Source organism: Polyodon spathula, chromosome 3, assembly GCF_017654505.1.
Source record: "Polyodon spathula isolate WHYD16114869_AA chromosome 3, ASM1765450v1, whole genome shotgun sequence".
Taxonomy (NCBI): Eukaryota; Metazoa; Chordata; class Actinopteri; order Acipenseriformes; family Polyodontidae; genus Polyodon; species Polyodon spathula.
In genome coordinates, this window is record NC_054536.1 from 25169083 (window position 1) to 25183903 (window position 14821).

The window sequence follows — 14821 nt, forward strand, 5'->3', positions numbered from 1 at the left end:
TCACTTCGCGTTTTTTCACCCGTCCCCTTAATTATTACCGTTTAGTTGTTGCACTCTATTGTTACGTTTGTTTGTTTCAAAGGATCCTTCCTAAAAAAAAAATCGAATTTCTATTTCTAAAATCAAAAACATTATTGTATGCATCAACTTCATCAATAACACGTGTGCAAGCAATGGTACGTGTCAGGTTTACAGGCTCGGACTAGTTCATTGTGTAAAATAAAGAAGGGTAGAGAATCTGTCGTTCCAGTCTCAACAAAACAAATCAACCCTTCTGAATGATGAAACTGTTTAAAAATATTGTTAAGGGGTCGTAAAAGTGTATGTGTCTGTGTGGTGGGGGTGGGGGTGGGGGTGTCCCCCTACATGTACATGTACTGTCAAGTCCCACTTGACATCCTTGTGTCGCCACCCCCTGCCCCGTCCCCCCCGTGATTTGCGTCTATGGTTACATACATGGTATACCTATAACTAACGGCTATAAACTAGCTACAATATATAAAAAATATATGTAGATTTTTTTTTTTAAATCTGTGCCGTCCGATTTTTACACACCAGATCGTAAATAGTAAATCAGCATTGTATATGTGAAGTTATCTAAATAAATGTACATTCTGCATGACAAAATGCACAATTTTAAATTAAGTTTACAAATTATACACAAAATAGATATTCCCATCAGTTTTTATTTCATTTCCATTTTTTTTTTTTTATCACATTTCCATTTTTAAACGCTAGTAGTTTCCATAACACCGAATTATGCTTCCATTCCTTTTTCTTGAACACTAACGAGTTCCAATTAGTTAGTCGTTGAGACAGGAAGTGATGTATGTGACCTGCGACAATTAAGCTTGCGTTCAATAAATCCTGCCCTAAATATCAAAAAGTAAATAAGAACAACACTGTATTCGAAAATTCCCATGAAGGACCTGGCTAATCTAATTTGAAGTTTATGACCAACAAGGCTCCTCAGGTTTTAAAATGACCAGAAATGGATGTAGATGTGTGAGGGGGTACACCCCGCCCCTGTGTGCATATGTATTATTTTGTATTTGTGTTGTATTATTATTTAAAACCTATTGTTTAGTTTGTAAAAACACAATGTTTTGTTATTGTTATTTTGCAGCATGGATGGGGTTAAAATTCCCCTTCCATGTTAAACTTGTGTAAATGTGACCATCTCCAGTTTAATGAATTTATTACAGATGGTCACATGTATAAAAACCTGCAGCTTTGGCTGAAGGCGGTTAGTGTGTTCAAAGTTGGAACAAGACGTGAGTCAATAGTGGAAAGCAATTGCTACACCACTGGTTTACACCAGCACAATACTTGTTTTTGTTTCGTGCCTGCTTCGTATCGGTCTGTTTTGGCATCGTGCCTTTTGTTTTGTATCAGCGTTTTGGTTTTTGTCTGAATCTTTTATTTGTGTATTAAGTCTGTGCATCAGTGCATTCATACCCCAGTTCTGTCTGTATCTATTCTCCTTCCTGGTCTGACGTCACCCACAAGCCACCCGGGTCACAAGATTCTAAGATACTCCAGTAAGATGTAGGTTTGCCCTTATTACACACATTCCAACAGGTATTGGACAAAAAAAGTTGAATCACCAAACATAACATTTTGGTACCGACTTGACAATTTGTCAATGATGACTTCCTTTGTGGAACATGGGCTACAAATATGCCGTTGTTCTACAGAGTGACCGTTAAGACTTTTGTGACTGTTGCCTGTAAAATAACAGATTTGTGCAGTTCTATATACAGAAGTGCCATTCCACCTTCTGCAAAATCTGTCAGACCTGCTATTCATTGTAACCAAACCATAAATGTAACAGGGAGAGGCAGCTTTTACAAATTTCAGATCTGCACAAAAAGAATCAATGAATAATGCGAGAGAGATCCTGTTTACATACAATAAAATAATAAATAGGCACTGAATCTTTAAATTCTCTCATTCCAGGTGGATTTTTAATTCCCTACCTGATTATGTTGGTGGTTGAAGGATTACCTTTGTTTTACCTTGAACTGGCTATTGGACAACATATGCGCCAGGGGAGCATTGGAGCATGGAGTGCCATTAACCCTTACTTGGGGGGAGTGGGTGAGTGTTAGGCGATTCATCACTTCAAACAGGTATCTGACCAGAGGTACCAGCTGTCTTCACATTCACAGTAGTGCTGATACGGGAAATGCTGGCTGGACCACCTCCAGTTTATATAAAAGGATAGTTCAGATAAAGGTGGTTCTAATGTGTATTATAGACTGCTGAGCAGCTCTCTGCCAATCAGAGTGCAAGATTTACCACCTCGATGCCACCACAAATCACAAAGAAACCCAATTCATGACATCACCTGTACCATATTGAGTTTTTGCCGTGCTTTATTCTCTGCCGTAATACAAATATGCATTCAGTTCACACATGTTTACAATGTACACGGACGGCCTTTGCCCTGCTACACACCCACTTCTGGTGTTAAAATAAACTGCAAAAGGCTCCCGAGTGATCTGGTAAAGGCGCTCCGCTGGTGTTGTTTATTACCTCGGAGTGCAGGTTAATGAATGAAAGCTTGAATCAAAGTGAGCCAGCTGGAGATGTGCTACCTGCTTATTACTCATTAGCTTTGGTGAAGTAACACTACTCTGCCACTCATTCACAGTTTAACCTAGGCTGTGGACTAGCTGTTACCATTAGGAGATTGCAGCCTCTTATTATGGCTGACTAGTGTGGACTAGCACAGGCTGGTCACAAATAAATGGACACTGTTTTAGAGAAACACATTGCTATGGCTAATGACCTCTAATTTCTGTGCAGTCCAATAAACACAAGGCCGCTTTCAGACCTTGTATTTATTTGTTGGCAACTTTCAAAGCACCTACTTGATTTTGACATTTTGAAGGAATTTTGATCAAGTTGTTGGTTTAGCACTTTACATCGTTGCATGTCCCTTACAATTAAGCTGTATTTAGCTTAATTGTAATACTTAGCTATATTTTTAAAAGCTACAGCAAAGCCATAATTTTGATTTAATCAGTGCCTTAGCTGCTTAATAAAAGAAGCCCATATTGAAACCCTATTGTCATAACATTTCTAGGAAAGCAAATTCCCATTGAACTAACCCAAGGATCAGACATGAATTTCTGCCTCTTTAATGAAATCATTATCAAAGATTTTACGAACAAGTAAAGTACAATCAATTTGTTATTTATGTTCTTCTCTTCCTCATCTTTTTAGGTATAGCAAGTGTGGTTGTGTCCATCTTTCTTACTATCTACTACAATGTAATTAACGCCTGGTCCTTTTGGTACATTTTTCATTCATTTCAGGTAAGAGAATTAAAAAAAAGCATTTAATATATTTGTCAGAATACAGTGTTTGTGTTTTGAATATACATGTCCCTGCTGCAGTTCATTTAACTATGACATAATCAGTTGAATCACAGCATATGACCAACTGAAGTATCCACATTGATATTAATCGTGAAAGTTGTTGAGTATGCAGAAATTGTCTTCTTGTTATAATTCATAGCATATATTGTTTGTATGGCCCTGCTTCACTTGTTTCACTAGCGGTTGCTTTCTGTCAGGCTTTAGTTAGCTTTGATTGAATTGTTTTTCTTTTCATGGGTTCTTCTCGTACAGCTCTGGCCAAAAGTTTAGCATCACCCTATAGAATTAACAAATTTTGCTTCATAAATTTGAATGAAACCAGCTGAATAATGTTATGTTGACATATTTAATTACATACCGCTTTGTAGTTTTCCATATACTTAATGAAAAACTGACAAATTGAAAAATATGACATTACGGCATAAATCTAACATGAAATATTGAACTATTATTATGGTTTCTTCATTTACATGATGTTAGATAAAATATCTAAATTATGTTCATATCCTTGTTATTTTAATTTTTTAAGTGATGTCTCAGTCCTAAAATTCTAGGTGAGGCAAAAAATTTTGGCCATCGCTGTACAACTCAGCTGTGAAAGGAGCTATATTAACCCAAGATTGTAGTTGAACCAGGCTTCTCAGTAGCTGTGATGCTTCTCTTTTGATTCCTCAGGGTACCCTGCCCTGGGTGGAGTGTCCTCTCAGCAGTAACCTCACCACCTACGTTCCAGAGTGCGAGAAGAGCTCTTCAACTGATTACTTCTGGTACAGGGAGACCTTAAACATCAGCTCCTCCATCGAGGATCACGGGGGCATTCAGATGGGGCAGGCCCTGTGTCTGGTCCTGTCCTGGATGGTAGTGTATCTTTGTGTGCTCAGAGGAACTGAAGCCACTGGAAAGGTACGGGCTGCAGCTGAGAAAAACAAAAAGAGCTATACTTAAAACATAGATCTAACAAAATAATTCCCTCCACAGCTGACCATGACATATTTATTATTTTTCTTTAATGTCAATTGTTAAGCTAATGGTTACTGGAATACTATCACACATCTTTAGAGATGCCTTTATTTAAGCCAATAACTAGAAAGAAATGATATTACTAAACAGACTTTTACCTGAAAAATGTCCACTAAATTATTTAAGGTAAATGCTATCTCTTTTTACAGGCTATCAATGAAAGATGAACTAAAATCCCCATTTTGTTTGTCCAGGTGGTGTATTTCACAGCAACATTTCCATACTTAGTAATGATCATCTATTTGATCAGGGGTGCTACTCTGCATGGCGCTCTGAATGGGTTGAAGTACATGTTCACACCCAAGGTTGGTAAATAACAGTATTTTGGGAGCTATATAAAGTGGTTCCAGCAGCTTGATAGGGTCGAGCGGGGGAGGGACTATTTCCTCTTCCCAGAGTTCAAGCATGGTGAGGTATTGTTGAGGCTGGGGTCCATTCAGTGCATCTACCCAAGGGCATTTCGTTAAAAGAGAGAGAGAGAGAGAGAGAGAGAGAGAGAGAGAGAGAGAGAGAGAGAGAGAGAGAGAGAGAGAGAGAAATTTATGTTTGAGTTGCATAAAAGCCTGCAGATAAAGCAACCTCATCCAGTTGAAGCCTAGCAGAGTTCTTATGGCCCCAATCTTACACTAGCATCATCATTTTAATTTCCTCGTAAAATTGTTTTTCTTTTATTACAGTAAATCAGCAAGGACAGGAATGTGATTAAAGTCCAAGGTTTTATTCCAACTTGTCCCTAACGATTCAGTTTCTGTTATTGTAATTTCCAACGGACAGTACATCACATGTAATTATTTAGGGAATGAAAGGAACATATTTAACAAAATATCCAATCTAATATGACTATAAAATAATTTCAAATACAAATCTGAAGTTTGCCAAAAGTATATATTAAGGTATTTTTCAGTTTGATGATACATAGTAATGCACTATCTGATGGATAGTTTTCTCTGCTAACTTCTTGTTCTCTCAGCTTTCTGATCTTGCAGACCCTAAAGCCTGGATCGACGCAGCCACTCAGATCTTGTTCTCGTTGGGTCTGGGGTGCGGGAGTCTCATAGCCTTCGCCAGCTACAACCACCACAACAACAATTTCGAGAAACAAGCCATTGTGGTGTCACTGATCAACAGCGGGACTTCCATATTCGCCAGCCTGGTCACCTTCTCTATCTATGGATTTAAAGCAACATTCAATTATGAGAGCTGCTTAGATAGGTGGGGGACTCTTGCTTTGAGTACTGGGTTGATTTACCTATTAGAAATGTCTCTGGCAAGCTGGAGGGAAACGCACAGCACATCAATGAGTAGTGCAAACAACAGTCTGTATTTTTTCTTTGGGAGCACATGGTAGAACTCCATTTTTTTGAAAGCTACCTTTACAGTACACAGATAATTACCATATCATAACATGGTTTTACTTTGCTTTTAGGTCCAGACCAGCTCCAGTAAGAAAACACAAAGAAAATAAGAAAATTTCAAAGCTTTTGTATATTCTTAAAGTAAGAAAATCATGTCTTTACATGTCATTACAGTATAACACAGATTTTCAATCCAAAATATAGTGCAAACAGAATGGATTGTATTTTTTTTAACCATTTTTTTTACATTTAGTTGAACCAGCTCAGCCAGTGTCCAGTTGAACACTTAATGCATGATTGCATCTTGTGTAATTTCTCATTTTGTTGGACAATGTTGAATGTGGAAATCTAAACTGAGAGCACTGTGCTCTCAATAGTGGTCTACCTCGGTGTTCTGCCATGCCCTCCTTAAGGAAAAAAAGCAGACAGCTGCTTGCAGTACTCATTAATGTTGGGAGTTTCCCTCCAGCTAGCCAGAGACATTTCCAATAGGGAAATCAACTGACCTACTAATTGACCACTCTAACAGGTCTCTGATTTGACCCCACGGGACCCACCGGTGTTGAATGAAGGGCGAGATTATACAGTGTACTGTAGCTCCCCATTTACACCTTTCCTGGTATTAGCAATGCAGTCATCACTGAGTCCATTGGACAACCCCTTCCCCAGCTATTCAATCTTCTGTCTCAATTGCGGACTTCTTAATTCACAATTCAGCAGAGCATTCCACACAGATGCAATTTAGAACACATTAGGTCACTGTGGAGATTGCTTTCCAAAAAGTATGTGTTAAATGCCACTATGCTGCATAACATTGTTTGATGCTTTTTACAGGATGCAGTTGCTGCTAATAAACACCTTTGATTTGACAGAGGACTCCATAAAAACAGATCATCTGGATGACTGGATTTCACACTTAAACGCAAGCTTCCCAGATAAGTTTGCCACAATATCTTCCCAAATCGAAGGTTGTGACTTGAAGTCAGAGCTAGACACGGTATGGTGCACATCCTGAGAGTGACCCCTACAGGGAGAAGTCAAAGGGTTACATAATTCCACTTCTGACTAGTTTCCAATTGCAGTTTTGTGGCCTTCCTTAGGTCTGGGTTCTAGTCAGGTCATAAACCTAGGTTTCAAACTAGAACCCAGCAGACTTCAGCCCACACTGCGAAAGCACTACACATGTTTGGCACAGCTGGCAGTTGCTGAGGCCTCGGACTGAATGCCTGGCAGGAGGTGTTGAGATCAGAAATGGAAATGAACTGTAATGTAATTGGATGAGTATCATAAAATACAAAGCACAGCCATAAACACAAAAAAACTTTATTCAAAAGACTTCCTTGTTAAGAAATAGTTCAAAGTTCCTTCATTCCAATCTTGTATTATTCCATACTAGTAACTGTTTTATTATAGAACCAAGTAGTAATACACACATTTTTTAGCCCCATTGACACAAGCATGGCTGTAACTAGCTATGTGGACACCGAGGTCGTGTCCTCGGTTGTTTTTTTGCCTCATCAGTGCTGATGCTCATGTAAAAATTCTGGTAAAGCACAAAAGACTCTTTAACTTTCTCTGTTGGTTTGCTGTGTATAATGGATTTGGAGGTTGAATAGTAAATACCAAGCAGTCTTATAAATACTGCAGCTAGAGCCTGAAACCTAAGTGTGACCTCGATAGAAAGTCACCTCTGGATACGACGCTAGGTACAAGGGATACATTCAATTAAATATAAGAGCCTGGTGGTATCAAATAATTACTATGACCTAACGATGATGAAGAATGAAATTACTTCACAGTTCAGTGACGTCACCATACTCGGTGCACTTTTAATATTGACACATTTACTGTGTTATATTCTTAGTGTATGTTACTTGCATTGCTATTAATTGTAGCTACCAGTTTCTTTTTCACCAAAGACAAATGTAACACAGACGACCCCCCGCCTCCCCCCCCACGTGTCTATACAGCAGAAGAGTCAGTGGCAGCTAGTAAACAGCTATTGGGAATCAATGTCTCATTTTGTAATGCTGGCACATGATAGTGATGCCTATACTGTTTACAGAAACTTAGCTTGCTCTTATCTGTGTTACACATGCCTATAGATAGAAAACAACTGGCAAATAGAGCAGAAGGGGAGTTCATGAGTCAAAGCACACTGACACAGACTCTGTCTACATATTAAAAGTGAAATACAGTATTTGAGTAGTAGTAACAAAAAAACAAAGTGTTCTGTATACAAAATGTATGAGCTGGTTTTAAATATTTCTTCGGGTAAAATGATTGTGTAACGATCCCTCCCATAAATCGGATAACATTGATCAGCGTACAGCCTTATACATCAAACATAGCCTGTATGTTTCCATGCCAAGTTTACAGCGCTGTTAAGAGTGTCATTACAACAATCAAGCTGACACTACAAATCTAAAAAGACAAAACCTGAAAGCTATTATAGCACTATCACATGGGGCTCCAATTAGTCCTGTGAGCAATTTTAAATGTCAGCTATATTACATTACAGTATTACATTTAATTATCACATTTTAAAAAGAAAAACGCATATGCATTTTTATTGTTTAATACGTGCTGCATAAAGATATGGCCAGTAATAATTCATATTTTCAAAGTGATTACTCCAGTCTTAATGAACTCCAATTTTATTTTATTTTCATTTTTTTACTGTAAAATGTAAAAGCAGAGCCAAACACCTCAGGAATTTAATTCGAAGACCTAACCTGTTTGTTCCTCAGGTAGATTGCTGCCGTTTCAAAAATCAATTGGAGACTTGCTTTGAGTATAAAATGTATAATTATCTATATTATCTCCAATAATAAATGTGGCTGTTCACTTTTTATGATTTAGATTGTATTGTCTGTCAAGATAATATGTCTATACTGTTTCTATTGCTTTTTTGGCAAACTGTTTTTTTTTTTTTTTTTAATTTAACAAACAAATATTGGACTTCAAAAGATGCTGGTAAAAAGGGTGGGTTGTGATTGTTTTTTTTTTATCAGTCACTTCAATGTGATTCAGTTGGTCAAGAATTATACAAAACATTAGTATACCATGCCAGACATAGTAATGTACTGTTTCTGGATAATAAATAGTACCATTTTGTTTTGTTGTTTGGAAAAAAAACAACAATTAGATGCTCTACTGCAGGGGTTCTCAGAGTTTCTCAGAATGTGCCGCCCTTAATATCCTGGCTGAGGACCCCCACATACTTTTATACAAAGCATGGAAAATGAAGATTATAAATTAACGATAGAGCAATTTGAAGCAGGGTTCATGTAAACATTGGGGAACATTGTGTGGCAGGTGTCACAGTCATTTGGGAGAGAATTATTTAGTAGCCCTCTAGGGGTCGTTGTCCCCCAGTTTGGGAACCCCTGCATATAAGAACACCGGTAGACCTGGCTGATAGACAATAACACCTCTTTACCAGAAACCTTGTGCATTGCCTACCCTTATACAGCTCTTCTAGCTGCTAACCCACAATAACCCACTTCTTTACAACATTTTTTTTAGTTTCTACACATTCTGCACTGTCACTTTTAACTGAAGCTCTCTGGTTATTCGGTTCACCCCAGGCTGTTGAAGGGACCGGCCTGGCGTTCATCGTGTACAGTGAAGCCATTAAGAACATGGGGCTGTCCCAGCTGTGGTCGGTGCTGTACTTCTCCATGCTGTTGATGCTGGGGATAGGGAGCATGCTGGGGAATGTAGCTGCCATCATTACCCCGCTCCGGGACTCCGCTTTCCTCACCAGGCATTTCCAAAAGGAAACATTAACAGGTGAGTAACCGGACGAGACACAGCCAAACACATTTAGCATGCAGTGTCTGGCCAATAAAGCTGTGTGACGGGCTGGGCTCTTGTGTTGTTTCTTGAAGCTTACAGGTGAAGTAGCTACTTCTTCAGAATGGTGAAGCAGCAGAGTATGCAATTTGAAAACAAGGGAAAAGAATGTATCTTTTTTTTTGTTTGTTTTGCATTACAGAAATGTAAACCTGTGATGCTTCATAGCCCTGTCTTGTTTTGCAGGGATGATTTGCCTGTTCTGTTGTCTGGTTGGCCTCTCTTTCACTACCAGATCAGGAAACTACTGGTTTTCCATTTTTAACGACTATGCTGCTACATTTTCTCTGCTCTTCATAGTCCTCATTGAAATCATAACCGTCTGTTACGTCTATGGACTGAAAAAGTGGGTAACCCTTCAATGCTTACTGTATGAGAAAAAAACACTGATTTTGAGCTTTGTTGCTGATTAACAGTATTAACAACAATGAAACTGTATTCTCTTGAGCCTCTAGTATTAGGACAGTATATGTCAATGTATCTACATACTAACAGTAACATAACTCTATATGCATTGCATGTTTGCATGTATGAATCTCTTGTCCTTGTACTAGTTACTGCATCTTAGCAGCACAGAACTATTGAAGTTTCTTGCACATTAATCTACATGATCTCTCCTATTAATCTGTCATTAATCTATATTATCTCTACACAGGTTTGAAAAAGACATTGAGCTGATGATCGGACATCGACCACACTGGTACTGGAAAATCACCTGGTCTGTCATAAGCCCATTTCTAATTATAGGGCTATTCATATTTTTTATAGCAGATTACATCATGAACGGAACACCAACGTACCAAGCATGGGACTCAGACCTGGTATGTCTTTTCACTGAACTGTGATGTTGAACTACACTAAGATGTGTAACATGGATAATGCTTTTACACATCCTAGTGTAGTAAGTAAAACCTGTACCAGTGATGATGTAATGAATGTACGATGTGTAACGTATACGGAGGATCTACCATAAACCGTGGAGTACTGTCGTTATTCCACAAATGAGGCCGTCCTCATGTGTGAAATAGCCACAGAACTCCATGAACATTCACATGAACATGCATGGAGTGTTCTGTTTATACAACAAGCACAATGTATGGAAAAGAATGCATGTTTAACCCTAAAAAACAGAAGACGATCATGTTTTGCATCTGCTTAGCAACACATGGTAATTTTGAACAACTCAGTGGGCCTGGTCATACTGCCATTGGATTTGAATACATTCCAGAAAGACTTTCAAAATGAGACCAGGTACACAATAAAAAATAAATTCATTCAGCACTTTCTAAATAGGATCTCTCAACACAAGCATGAGAACTTGCCTAGGCCCCAGGCCATCCTTGAAAACAAGGTTTTCTTCTCAATGGTGAAATAAATTTTAAATAAATAAGTAAATAAATAAATGAACCTCTTAAATACAAGTTTACTGATGTGAGGGGTAATATCTACACCATGTACTGGACACCACTGACTTTACAACGAAATGTTCACACTACCTGTGTTGATGAGAATGGCGGGTGATGTAATTTAACATGTTGTTTTTTGTTTCATAGGGTAAAACGGTAACAAAGGAATACCCCCCCTTCGCCCAGGTGGTCATTGGGCTTCTTCTGGTGACCTCCATGATATGTGTTCCTTTGGTGGCTCTCATCACTTTCATCAAAAAAAAGAAGGAACAGGCAAAGGAAAGCAAGAGAAGCACCAAAGTTTGTTAAGAGACCCACTTCTTGTTTTCTCCTATAGTCAGTTATACAGAATCAACAATTTCCGTAATACTGTACCATCTTTCAGACCTACCTTTCAAGCCCATTGATTTTGGATTTTTTTTCCTTCCACCCCAACAGCAATTTATTTTCCAAACAGCAGTCTTTTTTAAGGCTGCTGTACACTGTAAGTGTTTTTTCTTTCTTTCTCCAAAGTCTGTTTGGTTAATGAAGTTTGGTATTCATTAAACTTTGCAGGCTCTTTTTAAAGAATCGACGAACAATCAAAAAAAGTTCTGTGCATTCAAATCTTTATTTCAACAAACTTTAATGCTTTTTTTTTTTTTTTTATAAAACACATATTCCCCTTGAGTGAATATGATTCAGTCATTATATAATAATCTTCACAAGCACTCTGTTCTCTCAAAAATAGAGGTTTTCACTGTGCATCGCTTTCTGTGTTTTCAAAACTATTGACGAATGGTTACTGGTGCTACAGTATTTCATGATCAAAATACATCATTTTGGGGGTCTGTTTAAAATATCAATTGTTTTTCAGGTGCTGAGTTTAACAAATAAATTATAAAATGGTAAGGTGTCACTGGCAGAGCACTCATTGATCCCAACTAATGTTATGAGCCTTAAACTGTAAGGAGCTTTGAACATTTTTCTAAGGTGTCTTTTTAAACTATTGTTGAATATTTTACTGATGAAATGTATAGAACTGAGGTTATGAACTGTGGCAGAGCAAAGCTCTGCCCTTTTTAAATTGGCAGGGATGGGGTTAATTTCCCCTACCTGCCTGGGTTTATTGTCTTCAGGTGGCTGGGGTTGATTAGTTGATTAGGTTAATTAACGATCAATCAGCGCCCAGCCACCTGACATAAAAGGAGGCCTCTGCTTCTCATTTAGGAGGAGGGAGCTGAGGAAGCAGGCAGGTGTTTTGGTGTTTGTGATTTTTTTTTTTTTTTTTTTTTTTTTTTTTTTTTTTTTTTTTGAATCCAGTGAAGGCATTGCCCAGCCTGGAAACCATTATTTTTGTGAGTTTGTTTTTGCTTTATTTGTGTTTAAATTGCTTTGTTTTGGCCCTTGTGCCCTTTCATTTTTGTGTTTATAATAATAGTTATTTTTTTGAACTCCAGACTGTCTCTGGGCCTCTATCCACTCACCAGCCTGCCACATGAACCTAAAATTGTTTTAACTTAAAATCTACTTTTAAGAGGTATTTCTTCATATAAGTTATAATGTAGAGCTTGTTGAAAGCTGTGTAACTGACTAGTTTAAGTATAGATCTGTATGCATATGACTATATGCACAGTTGTGCAAAATTCACAACACAACAGGCAGAAAGCACAGGTGTTGTTGTTCATCCATCAACATTATACTTCTGTTAAGAAAGGGGGAAAGACTGAAAGGCTAAAATATGCACAGGAAGACAGTAATTGGACTATGAAACAATGGTCAAAGGTGCTTTGGACTGTTGATGTGATGGACAATGACACCTGTGCCTTCTGCCAGTTCTGTTGTCAATTCAATGCTTGTCTTCTTTCTATTCCTTAAGGATATTCTCTTCAAGTATTGCTCATCCTTGTTAGACAGCTTTTCTGGGTTTGTCAATCACAGGTGACATTTCTCTGTACTTGTTGATTATTCCTCCTATTATGTTCAGAATTTAGGTACATCTGTTATGTTTTATATTGACCTGAAGCAATTTCAAACTAATTTAAACAGCCTTAAATTGATTAAATGTTTTTATGTGCAAAGGTTTTACTCTTATGCTCTTTTAGTCCAGAAGCTGTGATAAAACTTCTGACTGCCAACCTGGGAGCGCCTCATTTTGGACTGTCTTTACTAGTGAGATGCTGTTGCAATACTCACAGTGAAAATTAGGCTCTGCCTTGTAGATATGTGTTTATATATTGTTTGTCTTTTTGTTTATAAATATCTCCAGACAAGTGCAGCCATTTCCAGAAATAACACAAATATAATAGTAATAAAATAACAAATTAAAGAAGTTTGTTTTATTCTTGCACACAAATCTACATAGATAAATGCCATGGGTCACGGTGACCTGAAACATCTTATTTGTATACATGACCTGTTCTTAAAAAAAATAAACATCTCAAAGGTTCTATTTTCTGTGTATAAGGTCATGACCCCAATTTAGGAAAAGTCATACAATATTATACAGAAAATGAAAAGAAAAATGGCATTTAAGCTAATTGGAAACTAGACTTGGGTCAAATAGACTAGAAACCTAATAGGAGGGTTAAGCTTTGGATACCACACCTTGAAAATCAAGTGATGCAAGCTATTTCACTCAATGTTTTTCCTTCTTTATGCAAGTCAAGGTTATTATAAAAGTAGAAAACACCAGTGGAGGCTTTGATTAAATTGTTGATATCTGCAATGCATCAAAGTAGAATACAACATGTCTGAGACTTTTGCACAGCAGAGTACATAGTGCAAAGTAATACATATTAAAAAGGCCTTAAAATCAAAGCCCATGTTCAACAGTCTGCGTATTTTTGTGTGATCAAAGCATGAGCCCTGTAGCTGCAGGTCGTTTAGTCTGTGCCCTGGAAAACAATGCATTTTTATTTGATTTTCTTAGATTTCATTCCTATTTGAACCAAAAACTTGGAACTGTTTGGTAACGAGATTGTGGGTTGACGTGACTTAAATAAAACAACTTGTTTCAGGGTATTTCTTAGAAGTCATGGTATGCAGTTCTATTCTCTTGCATTTGTCAAGCACCGTTTCAGTGTGTGGAGATTCCAGATAGAGGTCTTCACAGGTCCAAATTAAACAACCCGACCCGAACCACAAACTGACAATTATTTACTCAACCGGATGAAAAATTCTTGTTACTAGGCCCGGCCCGAAAAACAGTGGAGCACTTTTCCTTTCCCCAGCTTAGTATATGCACTGACTAGATACAGGATTAAAGCAGGGTTTTTTTTTTTTCAAGTCAATCTGGAAAACAGACTTTACTAGTGTTTATTCCATTATGAACCTACAAAGAGGACTGTAAAATTAAATGTTTGTCTGTGTAAAAGATTAAAAGATAAACACGTTATCTGAAAATCAAATGAACTGAAGTATGACCTCGTAAATGCGTTATTTTATTACAAACACAAGAGCAAATGTAATTGATATGTAAAATGTGTTTTGCTAAACTTGTTTTCCTTCTTTGTCACCAATAACAAATGAGTCCCACGCTGCACTTGTATTCTTCCGTGAGCTTTTGTTCATGGAATTGTTTTTCTTTCGCGTCCTTCATAAAGAAATCCATTACTCCAACTTTTATGATCTAAGAAATCTCGATGTGGGTCACGTGTCTGCTGCTGCGCTCTGCAAGCCATGTCATGTGCTACTGGGGGAAGCCAATCCACGCAACAGGAATTATAAACAATAATTTAATACCAAAGAGCCTCTTTAATAGTTTGTGTATTACTGAGTAAACAAAATCAGACCCGACCCGACCCGTGTGTTGCGT

The 14821-nt window shown here is 37.7% G+C and overlaps 1 protein-coding gene across 1 annotated transcript; it reads left to right on the top strand.

Moving 5' to 3' along the window:
* The first annotated feature begins 1680 nt into the window (after positions 1-1680).
* On the top strand, positions 1681-12124 carry LOC121308892 (sodium- and chloride-dependent transporter XTRP3A-like). The gene is made up of 11 exons (XM_041241614.1): positions 1681-1729; positions 1960-2100; positions 3232-3323; positions 4062-4289; positions 4601-4711; positions 5377-5618; positions 6596-6758; positions 9352-9556; positions 9806-9965; positions 10275-10440; positions 11173-12124. The coding sequence occupies exons 1-11, from the start codon at positions 1681-1683 to the stop codon at positions 11332-11334; spliced, it is 1719 nt and encodes a 572-aa protein (XP_041097548.1). The 3' UTR covers positions 11335-12124.
* Positions 12125-14821: the final 2697 nt, after the last annotated feature.

Coding starts and splice junctions, on each gene's coding strand:
- LOC121308892 (XM_041241614.1), top strand. CDS start 1,681: ATGCCGTTGTTCTACAGAGTGACCGTTAAGACTTTTGTGACTGTTGCC. Junction 2,101..3,231: donor CCCTTACTTGGGGGGAGTGG/GTGAGTGTTAGG, acceptor TCATCTTTTTAG/GTATAGCAAGTGTGGTTGTG. Junction 9,557..9,805: donor CCAAAAGGAAACATTAACAG/GTGAGTAACCGG, acceptor CTTGTTTTGCAG/GGATGATTTGCCTGTTCTGT.